This window comes from Euprymna scolopes, chromosome 5 (genome assembly GCF_053919585.1).
Source record: "Euprymna scolopes isolate OS-2025 chromosome 5, ASM5391958v1, whole genome shotgun sequence".
Taxonomy (NCBI): domain Eukaryota; kingdom Metazoa; phylum Mollusca; class Cephalopoda; order Sepiida; family Sepiolidae; genus Euprymna; species Euprymna scolopes.
The window spans coordinates 71,689,907-71,707,735 of record NC_136486.1 but is presented as its reverse complement, the minus strand read 5'-3'; the positions used below and the strand labels follow the sequence as shown (position 1 = coordinate 71,707,735).

At 32.6% G+C, this 17,829-nt stretch overlaps 1 protein-coding gene across 2 annotated transcripts in view; it reads left to right on the top strand.

Annotated features, from left to right (window-relative positions):
- The window catches only part of LOC145276838 (protein rolling stone-like), a 323,933-nt gene extending 314,602 nt beyond the window's left edge, over positions 1-9,331 (top strand). For both annotated transcript variants that reach the window (XM_080128201.1, XM_080128202.1), the window contains exon 4: positions 1,139-9,331. In XM_080128201.1, coding sequence (XP_079984327.1) covers positions 1,139-1,563 — 425 coding nt within the window. In that variant the 3' untranslated portion in view covers positions 1,564-9,331. The remainder of the gene's footprint in view (positions 1-1,138) is intronic.
- The last annotated feature ends 8,498 nt before the right edge of the window (positions 9,332-17,829 follow it).

Below are 17,829 nucleotides of genomic sequence, written 5' to 3'. Positions count from 1 at the left end.
TTCATCGTATATTTTCAATAGCTTACGCTAATCTTTCATATACAATGTAAATTAAACAAACAAATATATAGTAATACTTGAATAGTCTATTTAAAGAAAAAAACGTTTTGGAATTTGATCCTATAGTAAAATCAGTTGCAAAAAATTGGAAAAATGACTTAAGTCATGGAACAGATAAAAAAATCACGGAATAGATTTAAAAAATCACGAAACAAATAAGAAAAAGAAAGGTTGCAATATTAAGTAAATATTAAGTAAAAGTGCAAGAGTGCGGAAACCATCCTACATACCTAAACAACACTAACCAACTATAACTTCAGTAGAATCAAATAACTATAACTATTAAACACAATTCGAAAGAAATTGTCTTTGTGAAAGTGTATTATTTTTATAAGCGGCCTAAATTAGCATATTATAAAATCCAAAGCTATTGGCTACTTGATGACATTCACTTATCTTGTCAGAAAAGGCAAGACATACGAAGACGAGGAAACGAAAATCAAGTAGCATTTTCCTTTTTGTTTTAATAAAAATGTTACTGGTTAAGCTTGGAGTTTAATTTCCGACCAAATACTCACAATGCTTCGATTTTCAAAGATTTTAAAACTTATAATTATTCTTATTTATTGAAGTGCCATACGCATCACATATTCTATAGTAGACAAATATCAGAAAAGAATGTTTAATGGATTTATTTACATTTTCTACTTTATCATTTCGGATTAAAAATACATCAAGATTAGACAATAGATAACATTCATACACACGCACGCGTAAAACATGAACTATTTTTAATTAATATTGTTAAAGTAAAATATTATAGAAAATAATGATATTGATGTAGCCAAATAATGTTATTTATATAGAAACAATGACTAAAACCAATGATATTAATATAGAAAAACAATAGTGTATAATAGAAATAAATAATACTGACATAGAAAAATACGTGCTTTTAAATGTGCAAAGCGATCTTTCGCAGATTTCATCATTTTTAAGAAAAAAAAACACATTGCCAAAATTACATTCAATTAATACAATGATCCAAAGCATTAAAATAGATGATCATTATTTTAAAGTATTTTATCGTTTCTTTTTTAACAGTAATTATAATGTTATTTTCCATTTTATTTTGCAGGCAAAACAATCGACTTCCTTGGCTTCAATACACATGGATTCTTAGCCATCATTATTCTGAGTGACATGTTTATCAGCGCCATGCCAGTTCGATTATTGCATGCGTGGATGGGCTCAGTTTACGCCACTTTGTTCAGCATCTTCTGTCTTCTCTATTGGCAAGCTGGTGGCACGAACACCAAACACAAACCTTATATTTATCCAATCATGGACTTCTCTAAAAACTCTGGAACAGCCGTTCTCTGTATCTTCATGTTAGTCTTCTTAACGGGACCGCTCTTGCACACGGCACTTTACTGTCTCTATTGTCTACGACGAACGATCTACAACAAATTCCCCTGCCATAAAAACTCCAACACCCCACACAACACGATTACATGTGACGAATGTGAACTGCAGTCAAAAGAGCCAATCAGTGCTGTATAAACAACAAAACAACGAATTAGAAAAATTTTATAAAATGTTTACGTGGGGGGGGGAATATTAACTTGGTGCGCATGCGTACAAATAATAGTAACCGTCTAAACTGATTAAGATTTACAAATCATGTATATGGAGACAAAAACTAAAAACTACAGAATAAACAACCAAGTTTATTTTTCATCAGATCATTCGTACAAATGCGCGCATAAAAGTTTGAAGGAAAATAGTAAATCTTAGCAAATTTTGAGAATACTAAAATTATATATATATATATATATATATATATATATATATTATAATTATATATTATATAAAATTATATATTATATAAAATTATATATTATATAAAATTATATATATATACATATATATATATATATATATATATATATATATATATATATATATATATATATATAGCGGGAACTCCTTCTATAAATATAGCCACTAGTACATCTATACTTACTAATATATAAGATATTTTGTGAGTATACGTAATACGTATACGTGCGTATTTGTGTGCATATATATATATGTATATGTATATGTGTAAATATAACTATATTATGCCGTGAATGGTGACCCATCCACGGGAAGCTTTTTCGATACGTCAAAATAATAAAACAAAGACAAAGAAACCAAAATCAAAAAACAATTACAACACACACATTTGTAAATAATTATGTGAAAATAATGAAGCGAAAAAATATGTCATTTTCTCTTTGATTCCTACTTTCTTAATCATAATTAGCTAGTATGATGTGTTTTGTTTATAGATGAAAAAAACGAAAGACAAATATATAATCTGAAGAGACGACCATTATTTAAAGGCAAAATAAAAACAAAAAAAAACAACGATCATTACCACGAGATAAATATTTTGTACGGTGTCTTCATGATTGTTGGAGGTCTTTTTTAAAAGAATGCCTTTTCCGTCATGAAACAGGTATACAAAGAATCTAAGGACACAACGGAAAATGGACTTGATAACCTGAACATCATTTTATAAATTTCTTATCAAATTATGTTCAGAAAAAAAAGGGGCAACGATTTCTTTGATATTTCTTTTACTTCTTTTATTTCCCATACAGCATGACAAATTGGTGTACCGCTTGTGAAGAGGACCGTTCACAGTTGAAAGGGGCTTCCAACCTCCTTTTTCAAAAGGCGTTATAATCTAAGGATTTCGTATATGAAAAGAATAAATATAATAACACTTCTAAATAATTATGCACCTGTGTGCGTGTGTGTGAATACAAGTTAAAACTATTCACAAGTCTATTTGTATGTAAATATTTATGTGTGAAAGATTGGATGTAAATATGAATGTATATGTCGACATGTATTTATATTTGGCTTGTATATAACTTGGGCAAAAGGGTTATATCTAAAACCGAACAGTAATAATAAAGAATCAATTGTATAGATTCATGGCCTTTTGGCTATGTGCTAAGCGTAGTTTCTGCATTATACATTTCCAGTGAAGGAGAAAGCTTTCACAACTGCGGCAAGTTTAATGTTTGCTTACAAATCCGGAGTACTCGTTTGGGAGTTGGATTTCCCCATACACTCGTTGGGATGTAAGTACAGTAGAACCCCGGGATACGGAATTAAAAATTAGTAAAAAAATACAGTACAGTATATAATACATATTATATAATACAATAACATTATAACACCGTCAGGCGAGGCAAATTCCGTAACCAGAGACCGGAAAAAAATCATATTCCACGTCGTAACCTGAACAAAAAAAACGTATCCTAGGGCAACCGTATCCAGGGATTCTACAGTAAATAGGGACTTTAAACGTAAACTATTGATATTTATTTATTAAAAGTCTAATCATATTAAGGGCGATTGTGTCAAACCGTTACATGGCTTATATTCTTTTCGACGAGTTACAGTTGCTATTTATGAAAGTGCCTAAAATGCATATAGCACGGTTACGAGTGGAAATGAGTACAATGAAAATATTTCTAAGCCGTCAGACAAATTTTCACGACCAGTAACATGCATCACTATATGCATGATCCATCAGGCAACGCCCCGAATAGTGGGTTAAAATATGTTTCATTAAGTTGATACATTCATTTCACGTGTAAATATTCTATTTATTTAAGAAAGTGTTTGCGTATAACATTTTACAGGGTGACTCCGAAAACATGCTACTCATGGAATCATTAATACAATGTTTAATTCTTTTGAAATCCAACTATATTTGTGACAAATAAACGTTAGCATATATCTGACTTGTCCACCAACTTTCATTTATGAATATCCAACATTCTTGTTTTGTGTTCATCTCATCATTGAGCCTCGGTCTTAACCTACATATATTTATTTGCAGACTTTTAATTATGTTAATGCCTCTAAAAACCATATTTGGAATATTCCTGAACTCAAGAAGACAATCAAATCCATCATAGTTGTTGGCAATTTTGCACGTTATATAGTTATGAACGGCGAAGAAACATCGTCTGTTAGAGATTCATAGACGTTAGTTTCTTTTTTACCAAATAGAATTATGAATTTTATTAACGTTTCTATGGGTAGCATGTTTTTTTATCAACCTGCCTATGCCTTAAACGTTGATTGTGCTGTTCATCTCTCGTGGCCAGGCTCATTCTAGTGATATTGGAATATTCATTTTTTTAGACATGTAACTGGAATGTTCGATCAGACTTAATCTGCAGAACATCCAGAAATGTTCGCTGAATCGTGAAATGCAGATGCAAAGACGTTATTCTTGTTAAAATAAATGTGACACTTAGAAATCTGCGGTATAAAATACCTTCAATATATTATACTGGGACAAAGCCTGAACTTTGACACGAATCATCTAAAAATAGAAATAGAAAGCGCATATCTCTGCCGCATCACCCAACTAAACCGAACATTGTGAATAAAATCAGAGAACTACTTCAGAAATAAATTATGGTCTTCCAAACTTTGAAATCAAATATTACAATTTTAAAGCGTTCGTTTATTTTACGCCATCCCGTCTGTTTTTCGAGATTCATAATAGTCATTCAAATGTTTTGCGGCTTCACAAAGAATGAAATATTTATACAGTTTTTTTCCACTTTAAGAGATTGGAAAGCTCATCTCATTAGTTCTCTTTCTTATGACATGAAATCGTTCAGGTCTAAAGTTAATTCACACCCTTATTTTGCTTTTGCATTTGATAGACACTAAATAGCTTCACGTCTTGTTTATGGCTGTTTATATAGATGCTAAAATGTAGATAGAAACCTTTTTTAATTTCGAGTAATGATATAAAATCAAATGCTGCTAATGACACAGGGGAACTTCGATATTACTTTCAGATGTTACATATTTGTGTGTAACTTCGGTGTATATGAAAGATTAGCGTAAACTATTGAAAATATACGATGGATTAATTATTCTTGCGGTGAATAGATACATTGGGTAAATCGTAGTCTTTTTTATCAGTAGCTGATCAAGCATAATGTTTTAATTATGGATATCACTGGATTGCGTTGACTTTCAATCAACTTCTTATTGCGTCTGTATCAGACGGCACTCAACGTATGATCATGCGAGGATTAACTGAATGAAAAAGAGCTTATTCGATGTTGGATATGATTGTTATAGTTGTGTGTATATTTAGGAATGCGTGTGTATTATAAAGAGAATTATCTTCATATATATATATATATATATATATATATATATATATATATATATATATATATATGTGTGTGTGTGTGTGTGTGTATGTGTGTGTGTGTGTGTGTGTGTGTGTCCAGCATAAACAAAAATCATTTTAATACATCATTTTACTTCAATATGTTTTAGAAATATAAGCATAATCAAAACGCATTCTTCAGGAAAGTTTTTAAAAAATGCATGTATTAAATCAAAAGTCAAGCTTTACGTAATTTTACAACAAATTCTCAAGAGGCTTCTTTTGACGTTGAGAATTAACTCAAGACACAACAGAATAAAAAATGCATGAACAATTTTCAATTGTCTTATGGTCGCAGTAGAAGAATTTACATTCGCATAATAATATTGACAATGATATACTTTCATATTCACATCCATATTGAAGAGAAATGAAAATTTCAAAATTACAAATACAATTCTAAACAATATTGAAGAAAATATTTTCATTTCAAGTTTCTATACTTCTACAGCAATAAAAAGACTAAACCATCGTTTTTTACGGATGAAAACAACTTTTCCTTCGTATTGGCATATATATATATATATATATATATATATATATATATATATATATATATATATATATATATATATATATTTACGTTTTATTTTTTATTACCGTATCTTTCTGTTAAGTTACATTATTGTTTCAGCTACGCGGCCGTTTTTGGGCCGTCTGTAGCTTCCTCAGACTTTTACAGAAACCTGGAGGAAGCTGCCGACGGCCAAAAAAACGGCCGGGTAGCTGAAACAATAATGTAACAACAGAAAGATACGGTAATAAAAAATAAAACGCATATTTGCTCTACAAGAGTATTGAGCACTTTCTTCAGTTTTTATTAATTACCATTTCTACTAAATATATATATATGTGTGTGTGTGTGTGCTTGTAAAATAAATATATATGTATACACACACACGCACACACACACACACACACACACACACACACACATATATATATATATATATATATATATATATATATATATATATATATATATACCATGAAAATATTCATGGCATGTAAGCCATACACAAATCATGATGCTAAATCCTCGGATGAAATGGTCAGGTTAATTAATTTTGTTATGGTTGCAATAAGCAAGTTTACATTTACGTAATAGTAATTGAATGAGATTAACTTTCATCTTCATATTACAAACTGTCGCAAACTCTGCTATATACCAGACAATTTAAACGTGAAGAAAAGCTGGCTAGAAGAGACTTGGCTACGATGCTATGTCGATTTGATGCTGAGTTTTAATCAGCCTGGTGATTTTCTTCGGAAATTAATCATAACAAATGTAGATATTTCATAACGGTACTAAGCTTTACTCATAAATTGAGCCTTGTTTTAGTTAATACTCATAATAAGTATAAGTATATATAATATTACTTTATAATATATATATATATATATATATATAAAGAAAATAGTAATATTTTTTAAGTAATGCATTTCACTAATCTCTATTTTCATGGTTATCAAATTCATCAGAAATATATACGATATATACACTTGTAAACGATTAGTATAGGTGTACATGTATTTTTGTAATCTGCTCTTCTAACAAGTATGATAGTTTGTGTCAATTGTGCTTCATTACATTTGGAATTCTGGTGATTCAAAGCATTAGTTTTCAACGCAAAAACAATGCACACATTTTCATGTGAGTCATGCTGAATGAATGTTGGGTTTTCTCATGAAAAGTTTGGACATATTTTCTATATGTAAAAGTAAATAAAAATAACACATTTCGTCTTTTATTTCATCACTAATTCCTCAGCTTATTCGTCTTCTTCCAATTGCAGTTATAGTATTCTTCCATTTTATTTTCAACCGCCTTTTCATCATATAACTGTATGAATTATGACTATGAATTTTTAGGGTCCAGCGCGACATTTTCCCGGTCATAATAAAGATTCATTGTGAAATAATGTTTTTCTTTTGTTTTCTTTCTATCTATGTTTATCAGTGTCTTTATAATAAAATGGTGCACGAAAATAATCATTTTATACTTAAACTAGGCAAAATGATAGAAAACAAAACTATATCACTTATTCTTTTTCAAACTTTCAAAAACGGTTGCCAGTCTTGTCGACTCATCACTTTTGTCATCTTCCTTGAACAAAATCTTGATATAATTGCTTTACATAGGTGGGCTGCGTTATAGATTCAAACTACATTAGCCTGCTTTTTGTTTCGAATACCTTTATTGATAGTAATCCTTATTAATTAACCTGCATATATATATATATATATATATATATATATATATATATATATATATATATATATATTAGAAACTAGCAAATGGTATAATGGTGAACAAACTTATATTGACCACCAAAGGAAGGGGTAATGACTGGTTAAATGGTATGATAAATGAATACTGCCGCCCCTGCCAAAAAGAAAGAGTGAATGTCTGAGAGGATACTACCAGGACAATACCACTTTTACAGAAAAAAAGGAAGTAATCATAGATGCTTATGAGGAACAAACATATACTATAGTGTCCCCAAAAAGTAATAATGCTCTGCTATCATGGAGAATAAAAATATACGACACTAACCTCTAAGAGAAGAGGTAATGCTTCGAAGGATTCACTAGCTCCCAGAAAGGAACTGGTAATACCCAGGAGAGTAGTATCAAGACAAGAGAACATATACTATACAAAGGAGGGGGCAATGTTCGGTAGACTAGTAAACATGACAACAGAACAAATACTACGCCCCCCCCCCAAAAAAAAGAGGAGGTAATATCTGGTAAACCTCCCCATAAGTAGGTAATACCTATGGTAACAGAAAAGATACTATACTACACCATCTTCTAAAGGAAGATGTAATACTTGAAAAGATTATCCCCACCCGTTTAAAAGGAGGCGATAATTACTGGGAGAGCAATACTTCACTATTCATTCCCATAAAATTCTCATAAAATGATAATTCAATAATAGATTAAATAAAAAATAATTAAATAAGCTTTTTCTTTTTCATTCATTTATGTCATTATGTTTTTTATATAGTCATTCGCATTTTGGTTAAAATCAAAGTATAGTATATGTTATTAGTGACCTTCCACGTATTACTATCAGCAAAACTGTTAAGCACATATATATATATATATATATATATATATATATATATATATCACTTATTCTTTTTCAAACTTTATATATATATATATAAGAAAATATGACAATGCATTTTACAAAATATTAATTCATTAGAAATTGTTAAAAAATAAATATGCAAATTCCAAAGGCCAAGAACTGTTTTTGGTTGTTTGTAATATATATATATATATATATATATATATATATATATATATATATATATATACATGTGTGTGTGTATATGCGTGTGTGTGTGTGTGTGTGTGAGATATTTCAAAATTTTAATCTGTATAACAGAGTTAGATAAGCGTATATATTTTTATGTTTTGCTCAAATATCATATCATACAGAACACTTTTTTGTAATGCATAGAAGAAAAACATTGGGCACTAATGTCTTTATAATATTTAAAGTTTATAAATAAATCCTTTACATTGTAATATACATAAAAAACATTGAAGTTGCTTGCATTGTTTAATTTTTCTGTTTTATTGACTTTTTATCTTCAGCTTCATCAGAATTTTTTGCTGTATTTGTTATAGGTTATAATTTTATCAACAGAAGTATTACCTGAAAGAGAATGAAAAAAAGTATCCGCTTGAGATGACGTGCCCCCAGAATTTTGCTTAAATGTACATTAACAGATTTTAAAAATCGTATCAATACGTAAATGAGCGAAAAGCATCTGATTATTAGAACATTTAATCACGATATTAGCACGCATCTAATCTAGAGAAAAAGTAACTTCGCAGACAAAATTTAGCAATGTGTCAAAAGACAGATGAAAATATTATTTCAAACTGACGCGCATTCGTGCCTATACGGATCTGTTGACATCGTGTAAAACTACTTTGGACAGCAAACAGAATTTCTCACATTTTCGTGTTAGTAAAACCTATATCTATACCTATGTTAGATTATATACTATTCAAAATACGCGCATATGTTGAAGACCTACAAAACATACAGCTTCATATAGATTCGCCGGACGCGTGTAGCCATCAGCTTGTAAACAAGTTGCATTTGAAATGAGCGCTTGGTTTTATTACACCTCCTAAGGCAGGTCTTGTTTTAGTATATTTGTATATATGAGAGAAAATAGATACCTCCCATAAGGGTGCCTACCATCAATAAGGGTTGAGAGTGTTTCATGTCACAAGGGTTGCTCAATCGCCAATCACTCCTCGCCTCAACCGGCATTGTTTAAGAAGTCCAAGACAACTGGGTGATTGGAGATGGTCTAGTATTAATACCGAGTTTTCAATTCCATTTGGACTTAGAAACCTAGTTTACCTTACTATTTAATCTATAGTTGAGCGACGAATATATCGATAGTGTGTGATTAAATAGATTAGTATTTAAGTATACGATCATTTTCAAGAGAACAAGCCGCACGTGCGTGGTCTCTCTCTGGTGCCACATGTGACATGACGCCACAAAAAACAGTGAAGAAATAATGAATGTGAGAAGTGTGAAGGGCCAACGTTGCCTTTACGGCTTCAGAAAAATCTAATGGATGGGGCAAAAGTTATGGGATTAAAAGTATTTTTTTTTTGCAATTTGGCGCATTTGTTACCCCTTTTGAGCTCCTGGGAATGCCAAATCGCAAGGAAAGTGGACAAACGGTGCGGTTTCACACCTTAAGACATATATATTTGAATTCACCACCATGAAAAAACTATATAGACATACACAGGAGGCACTTATAATTTTTTCAAAAACTGCAAATTCAAGCTAAATTTAATATAACTATCTAAACAAACTATACCTCATTTGATTCGCCTTTTATTCTTCTATAATTTTACTTGTTCATATTTGACTTTTAATTGAAATATTCTAGTGTTCACGTCAATTTAAAAAAAATAACTTCAAATTGAGGAGGCAAAAGAAAGTCTACACAATGGAAAATTGTTATTTAAATGTAAATTTAGGACATTAATGCAACAGAAATACAACAGGAACACAATGTAGTTAATATTTAGTAGTATAGCCCTTCTGGAATTTGATAACCTGCAATCTTTTGGGAATTCCTTGAATTAGACTGCAGCAATACTCCGGGGAAAGGGCATCCCACTTTTCTTTAATTATTGTCCAAAGTTCTTTCAAATTTTAAATTTTATCATTACATAGCTGTTGCTTGGTGTAATGCCATACGTCTCCGATAGGATTAAGGTCTGGAGATTGTGAAGGCCAATCCAAACACGGAATATCATGCTCTTCCAGGAACCTCTTGACATTGCTAGCTGTGTGAATGGGAGCATTATCCAGCATGAAGATGGGATTATCATCCAAATTCCGACTAAAGTAGGGTAGGGTATTAGCCTGATGAAAGGGCGCTATCTAAATGTAAGCGGACGACATTCGAATTGGAAAAAAGCGATTAAACCAACAAAAGAAAAAAGAAAAACTGACAAACAAATATATTTTCAAACTCGCCAAACAGAAAAATGACAGGCAAAAAAATAAATCTGTATGTTAGAAAAAGAAATTCAAACATCGAAAAAGAAATTAAAGCATCGAAAAAGAAATTAAAACATCTCATATTGTCAGGAGAAGCAATTGCTGTCCACAAAAAATAAGGTGCAACAATTGTAAACACAAATGTTTACTTAAAAAAGATCTTGTGTAAAGGATGGTTTCTCCTGGAGATGTACAAATGGACAGTGCAACCAAAAGAACTTGACTGAACAACAAGTCTTGAAAATAAAAAAACAAGAAAAAAATACGGTTACAAAAATGAAAACAAAAAAAACTTGTACTTACACCTAACAATTATGCAGTTAAATAAAAACAAAAAACTCTTTCTGTTGATAAATATTTTGCAAAAAGAAACAAAAAACAAAAAAAATTAAATACTAAAATGAAATAAACATATTTTCATTTTTCAAGGTAGATTTTTTGTTATTTTTTATTATTTGCATTTATATTTTTTCCGGTTTGTTTTGTTTTTTTTTCATTAGTCTGCGTCTGTTACGACGCTCGGCTTACACCGATAATTGCCGGTCTCGCCCGATCCATGCTTGACGGAAATGAACAGGTAAAATTATAGAGGAATAAAAGGTGAACCAAATGAGTTATAGGTTTTTAAACAGTTACATTAAATTTAGCTTAAATTTTCAGTTTTTTTTTTAAATTACAAGTGCGGACTTTCTTTTTGCCGGCACTTTTTGAGTAACATGAAAAAAGAGCTCCAAAAAGGCATGTTTTTTTAACCTTAAAAGTCCCAGAAGGATGCAAAATAGAATTTTTCTAGGGTCACCCATACTAACTTTCTATTAAAAACAATGGCCTCCACATTTTGGCTACGTTTCAGGAAAATCTAATGAATAGATCAAACGCTATGGGGCAAAAAGTTTTATTGTTGGCCATTTTGGGCCATTTTTTACCTTTTTTAAGCCCCCGAGGACACCGAATTCCAGCGTAAGTGGATAACGGTGCAGTTTCAGACCTTAACACATGTATATTTGTGTTGACCACCGTGAAAAAACACTATATAGTCAGACATATCAAGTTTTTGCTGAGAAATATGGAAAAGATGCGTTTTTAGCACTAAAAGTCCCCGAGAACGCGAACCAGAATTTTGTCAAGTTCACCCATACCGGATTTATATTTAGAACAATGGGCTCCACATTTTGGCCAAGTTTCAGGAAAATCTGATGATCAAAAGTTATAGGGCAAAACGTATAATTTTTGGCCATTTTGGGGCATTTTCGACCTGGGGACGCAATGGAGATTTTCGCAAAAAATAAAAGAAAAAAAAAAGAGGAAATTACTGTGCACATCTATTAAATGAAATGCAGTTTGTGGCAAAATTTTAGGAAAAACTAATTGACGGTTATCTGACCATGGCCCGGACTAATGGACGCACGGACTAACGGACGCACGGACTAACGGACGCAGGGACGGACGCACGGATGCCACTGAAAACATATGTCCCTCTCCGATAAATCGGGGGACCAATAATGATGTTCTTGTATCTTGCTGATTTACACTTGACACAGTATTTTTTCTACGGAAGATAAACCTTTCAAAAGTAACTAATCTTTTAATCATGAAAACAGTTGATTTTTTTTTTGTTATATTTGTAGATATCTCAGGAATATAATGCCTTTAAGAAAGTATTATAAAACCTTATTAATCTGACATTAAAGGCAGCTAGAAGGTAGCTGACATTCTTTTATATCGAGTTAAAAATGATTTCCATTGGATTTAAACAATTAAAATTTCAGTAGGTTTTGATTTCTTCTCGTGGTATATGAAAACTAACAAGTGAAAATTCTTTCGTTTTTGGCATGGAACCTCCATTTGTTGGTCTTTTACGCATTCTAATTCGGTTGTTACTGTTGTTTAGATTCCTTGATAAGAATGAAAGAGCGGAATGGGAAAACGTGGAAGCAACACGACGAAGGAATGAAAAGAATTTTATTCGTTTTACTTAGTAAAAAGTACAAATAAATAATTCAGTATACAAAAACAAAAACAAAAACAAAAACAAAAACAAAAAAGTCCGAAAATTGTTTTCATGAATTTTGTATAGAAAAAACTTGAAAAAACAACATGGTATTCTATTTTTTCAGATCATAATCGTTGCTGTAAGAACATTTAAAATTGTTCATGAGGAGCAATTAAAAGATCTTATTTCCTAAGTTGCGGCCATTCAATGTATACATTTTATGCTGGACATGTAATTTCAAATTTATACGTGATAAACGGACGGACATTATTTTATAGATGATGGGCGGGCGAAAATACGAAGAAAAACTCGTTTATTGAGGAAAATGCTATTTTCAAGTTAAGCTTGATAGATAGAGAGAGAGGCAGATTTTCCGATAGGGAAACATGCTTTTATATAAATGCGTAAACGAATCTGTTAAATTACTTATTTAGGGTTATCCATATTGAATTCAGTCTGCGCGTTTAATGATAAAATCGCTACTTCAAACTTTAGTGTAACAGACAGACCAACGCACAGTCTCTAATCTGATAATATGATTTGACGTATCTAATATAATATAAGTCTATGGACGAATTTAATTCAATTTTATGCGCTTGGAGTTATGTAATCTAATATAATAATACGCATTGTTTCTCCTTCAACATATGTATAATCGTGACAGCCTGCACTGATGATCCCGAAAGCATGAAACACTAGTATCTGTAAGTATTAAAAAATAATTATAGTTATCTATCTATCTATCTATCTATCTATCTATCTATCTCTCTCTCTCTCTCTCTCTATATATATATATATATCATCATCGGCGGTCACTCGTGTCCGAGTAAGACTGTCCTCCGTTGTGGCTTCTGTGGGTCCTCAGGTGAGCATAGAGCCCAATCCTAGACCCAATTTGTCTTGTGCAATTTGGGCAGATAAAGGTAGTGGTGGTGGGGTGGGGTTGGGTGTGTCTGGTTGATAATCTGTCCTTTCTGTGCTTGCGTTTATCCTCAGCAGCTTGATTTAGGTCATTACTACAAAGCGCAGCATCTTTGTGGACAGCGCTCCTCCATGCCAACCTGCTCCCAGCCACGTCCTCCCATGTCTCAAGGTCCATGTGAAACCGCTTTAGATTTGCTTTGATGTTGTCCTTATACCTCATCTTTTGGTCACCCTGGGCACGCTTTCCCTCAACAAGCTGAGAGTAGAAAATCTGTTTTGGGAGGCGGAGATCCGGCATTCGGGCAACATGACCAGTCCATCTGAGCTGGCGTTGAGCAACAGTAGCGGTGATAGTGGGAATGTCAGCCTCACTCAGGACGCTGGTGTTGGTGCGTCGGTCCTTCCAACTAATTCTGAGGATTTTTCGGAGGCATCTTTGGTGGTACGTCTCCAGGGTTTTTACGTGCCTCCTGTATGTGGTCCAGGTCTCCGATCCATAGAGAAGAGTGGGCAGCAAGACAGCTTTATATACCATGATTTTGGTCTTTGCCAGAAGGTCACTGTTCTCAAATACTCTCTTCCTTAGCCTTGAGAAAGCCCCACTGGCACAGCCGAGACGGTGTTGTATTTCATCATCTATGTTGGCTTTTGATGATAGGATGCTGCCTAGGTATGAGAAGTGGTCCACATTTTCCAGTCTAGTGTTGTCGATGGAGATGTTTGGGGGTGAGACTGGAGTACTGTTTGGTGGTGATTGATGGAGGATTTGGGTTTTTTATATTAATTGTTAGTCCTAGCTGTTTGTACGCCCTCGTGAAGGCAGCAAGTGTACACTGTAGGTCCTCTTCTGAGAGGGCTACAAGGGCGTTATCGTCTGCATACTGTAGCTCCATAATGGATAAGGTCGAACGAACACCATATATATACACACACATGCACACACACACACACACACATATATATACATATATATATATGTGTGTGTGTGTGTGTGTGTAGAATACTAAGAAAGTCTAGATCGCACAGCCCAAATTCACAAAAAACTGCCTCCTCTGCAACGCAGAGTCCACAGCGATTTTAACATCACCAGAAAAATTATATATCTTGAATTCTACATGAAAAATTATATCCAGATGCAGGCACAAAAGTAAATTTAAATATGGAAACCCTCTAAACTCTGCCGATAAACTTCATGTAAACCAGGACTAATATCTGTGACCTCTTAGATCAATCGTTTTACATATACTTTACCTGCCTTTCTAAGTACAATTCCTCTCCATTGCTATAAACGGTTGACCAACCTCCCTTACATGCTCAATCTAGCACCCATTATCTGACATTGGATATCCCCTCCCTTTTGTTCTTTTTTCTTTTTTAGTAATTCAACCAGGGAACCTCTGCCCATCTATACAACCTCCACTTTGCCTATTATCTCACTAGACCTCAGCTATAAGGATTCTCTTCCATCACACTCCACATCACTACATTTATTTTTAACGACAGAATAGAAATATCATCAGAACAATCTCAGACCACCCCTGAGTACACCCTCCCCTTGTCCTATTGAACCTATCCAACAACCATTCTACTCATACCAATGTTCATATGTAACGAAATATCCTTATATATCCTCTTTATATATTCATCATACTTATCAAATTTTCCCCACTAGCTCTCCCAAGCAGTTTTTACTCATAACCTTTTTTTCTTCACTTTAAACATAAGTTAAAATTTATCTGTAGCCACCGCCCCCTCTCCCCAATTGAATCCTAATATTTGAATACACCCTCTTGGTCTCGTCCTCCTTTAGAAATTAACTTTTCTCTACAAACAGACCCCTATAATGTCCATTTCTTTATACAAATTCAACATTAAATCTTAATAAAATTGGCCCATTCTAACCTGATATATTTTTAATACAGCAGAAAATTATCACAGTTACTTTCCATAATGTATGACATCTATAAAAGCGACCGAAAATCTCGAAAACCAACCCCTCCCACTAAGTGAACCGGCCAAAACTTTAAGATCTATCGCCTCTTCTTACCCGCGGCTTTTAGCACATACACCCCCCATTACTTTGTTTCTCATCCTCATTAGCTACCGATATTTTATAGTCCTGTGTCTTTTATACACTTATCATCATTATATACTAAAAGCTATACTCCTCCTATATCACAAAGACCAATTTAATTCACTTCAGTTCTCCCATTATCAGTCGCGATATTTTATATCTCACTGCACAATTATTTCGCTCCTAATATAATTATCGCTAGACGTCGTATATCTATTATGTAACCTAACGTCTTCTCATCTTCTGATGAGAAGAATTAGGCTGCCAATATACCGTCATATAAAGAGTTTCTCCTTATCCTACACCCCTAATTGATGAATCATCCTTATTGAATAAATAAATTAATCTATATACATTAGTACATATTTTTATTCTATTGATACTCCATATAAGCTCTAACACAATTTGTTAAGCTTTGCATTATCCGGATAAGTCTTCTCTTGGAGTATCGATCTTATTCTTATCATTTGAATTCCCCTATATATATATATATATATATATATATATATATATATATATATATATATATATATATATATATAAGCGCCATTCTCTTGCGTACGAAGTAATGCAGTTGCCAACATAAGCATTAACAGTTGCTGAATACATTATTAGTATCATTTTTAATGTAAACCAGACAACACTTTCAAATTAATTTTATTATAAAATTGTAGGTTCGGAACCAAAATCTGTAGGGCAAACAAGAGTTTAATTTTGTTTCACATCGTTTGTAAAAGATTAGTGTTTGTTTAAATGGAGTAAATTTATTATATGCACGTTTTGTACAATTGAATCACAAATTATGGAATTTAAGAGCCACTCGAGGATAAGGGCGAAAGAGATGGAATGGTTGTCAGCCGAAATTTATCAGTGTACTGAATTGATTTCTTATGTAATGGTTTATGAATATTTGTCGCCATTGAATGTGAAGATTATATTGTATTCTGTGGGGAAACAATCCCGCGGCAATGTACCTCACAGATGAAACCCCCTTGCAAAACACCATTTTTTTCATGAAAATTCTGCCATTTGCTCGGCAAATACAGGGAAAAGGAAAAGTCTTTGTTCTGCTGTGGTAATAAGACGAGCTTTTGCCGTGAAAGAGGAACTAGAAATCGGAGTTCAGTTGATCACCTTCCACGAAAATAACGTTAAAAAATAGCTAGCAACGTTTTCGTCTGTAAGAAAACGGCTGTAAAAATCACCAGAAATTTCAGTGTTGATTTTAAAACTTGCAACGAATAATGTACTAAGTAGCTCTCCTCAAACGTGGCAGATATATCCCATTTTTGAAAGGGCAAAATATTAATTGTCTTTCTATCCGCGTATTTGTGTTTTAGAAACGACATCATACTAAACATCATCAGCAGCTTATTTGAACTATAAGTATCGTCTCCTATATATATTTATTGCAGAAATTCCCCTCTGGACCAAATTACGCTAGGTTTGCAATAACAGATGCCACATACAAATTTATTATGTCTAAACTTTTACCCACCATCTTATGTAACTTTTGAACGTTGTTACAGACACATTTCTTCGTTATAATAAAATCATATCTTACTTCCTATGAACGACTGCCAAGATCTATAGACGAAGTAGTTCGTATGTTCACTGCTACCTGAAAAGTCCTCCCACTCTCCCAGGTAGGACTGGGTGAATATATAACCATCATAACTATATTGATCTGACACCCCTGTTAACTCAGACACCTACAACTACCATTGCAATTCACTATTCGAAAATAATGATTTTTCCCCAATAACATTCCGCCTATTCTCATTGGTTGCGACCATGAAATTCGATTATTCCAGATTATACACTAACATACAAAAACAAAATAAAAAAAAACACTGCAGCCCTTAATCAATATGGCCGATCAATCACCACGTATTTTTAAAAATCATTTATACTTTACTATCGTCGCTTTTTCTTTATTATACAGACTGATGTTTACAAAAATTAACCATAACATTTACTTAAAACTTAAACATTAAAACTTAAAGCAT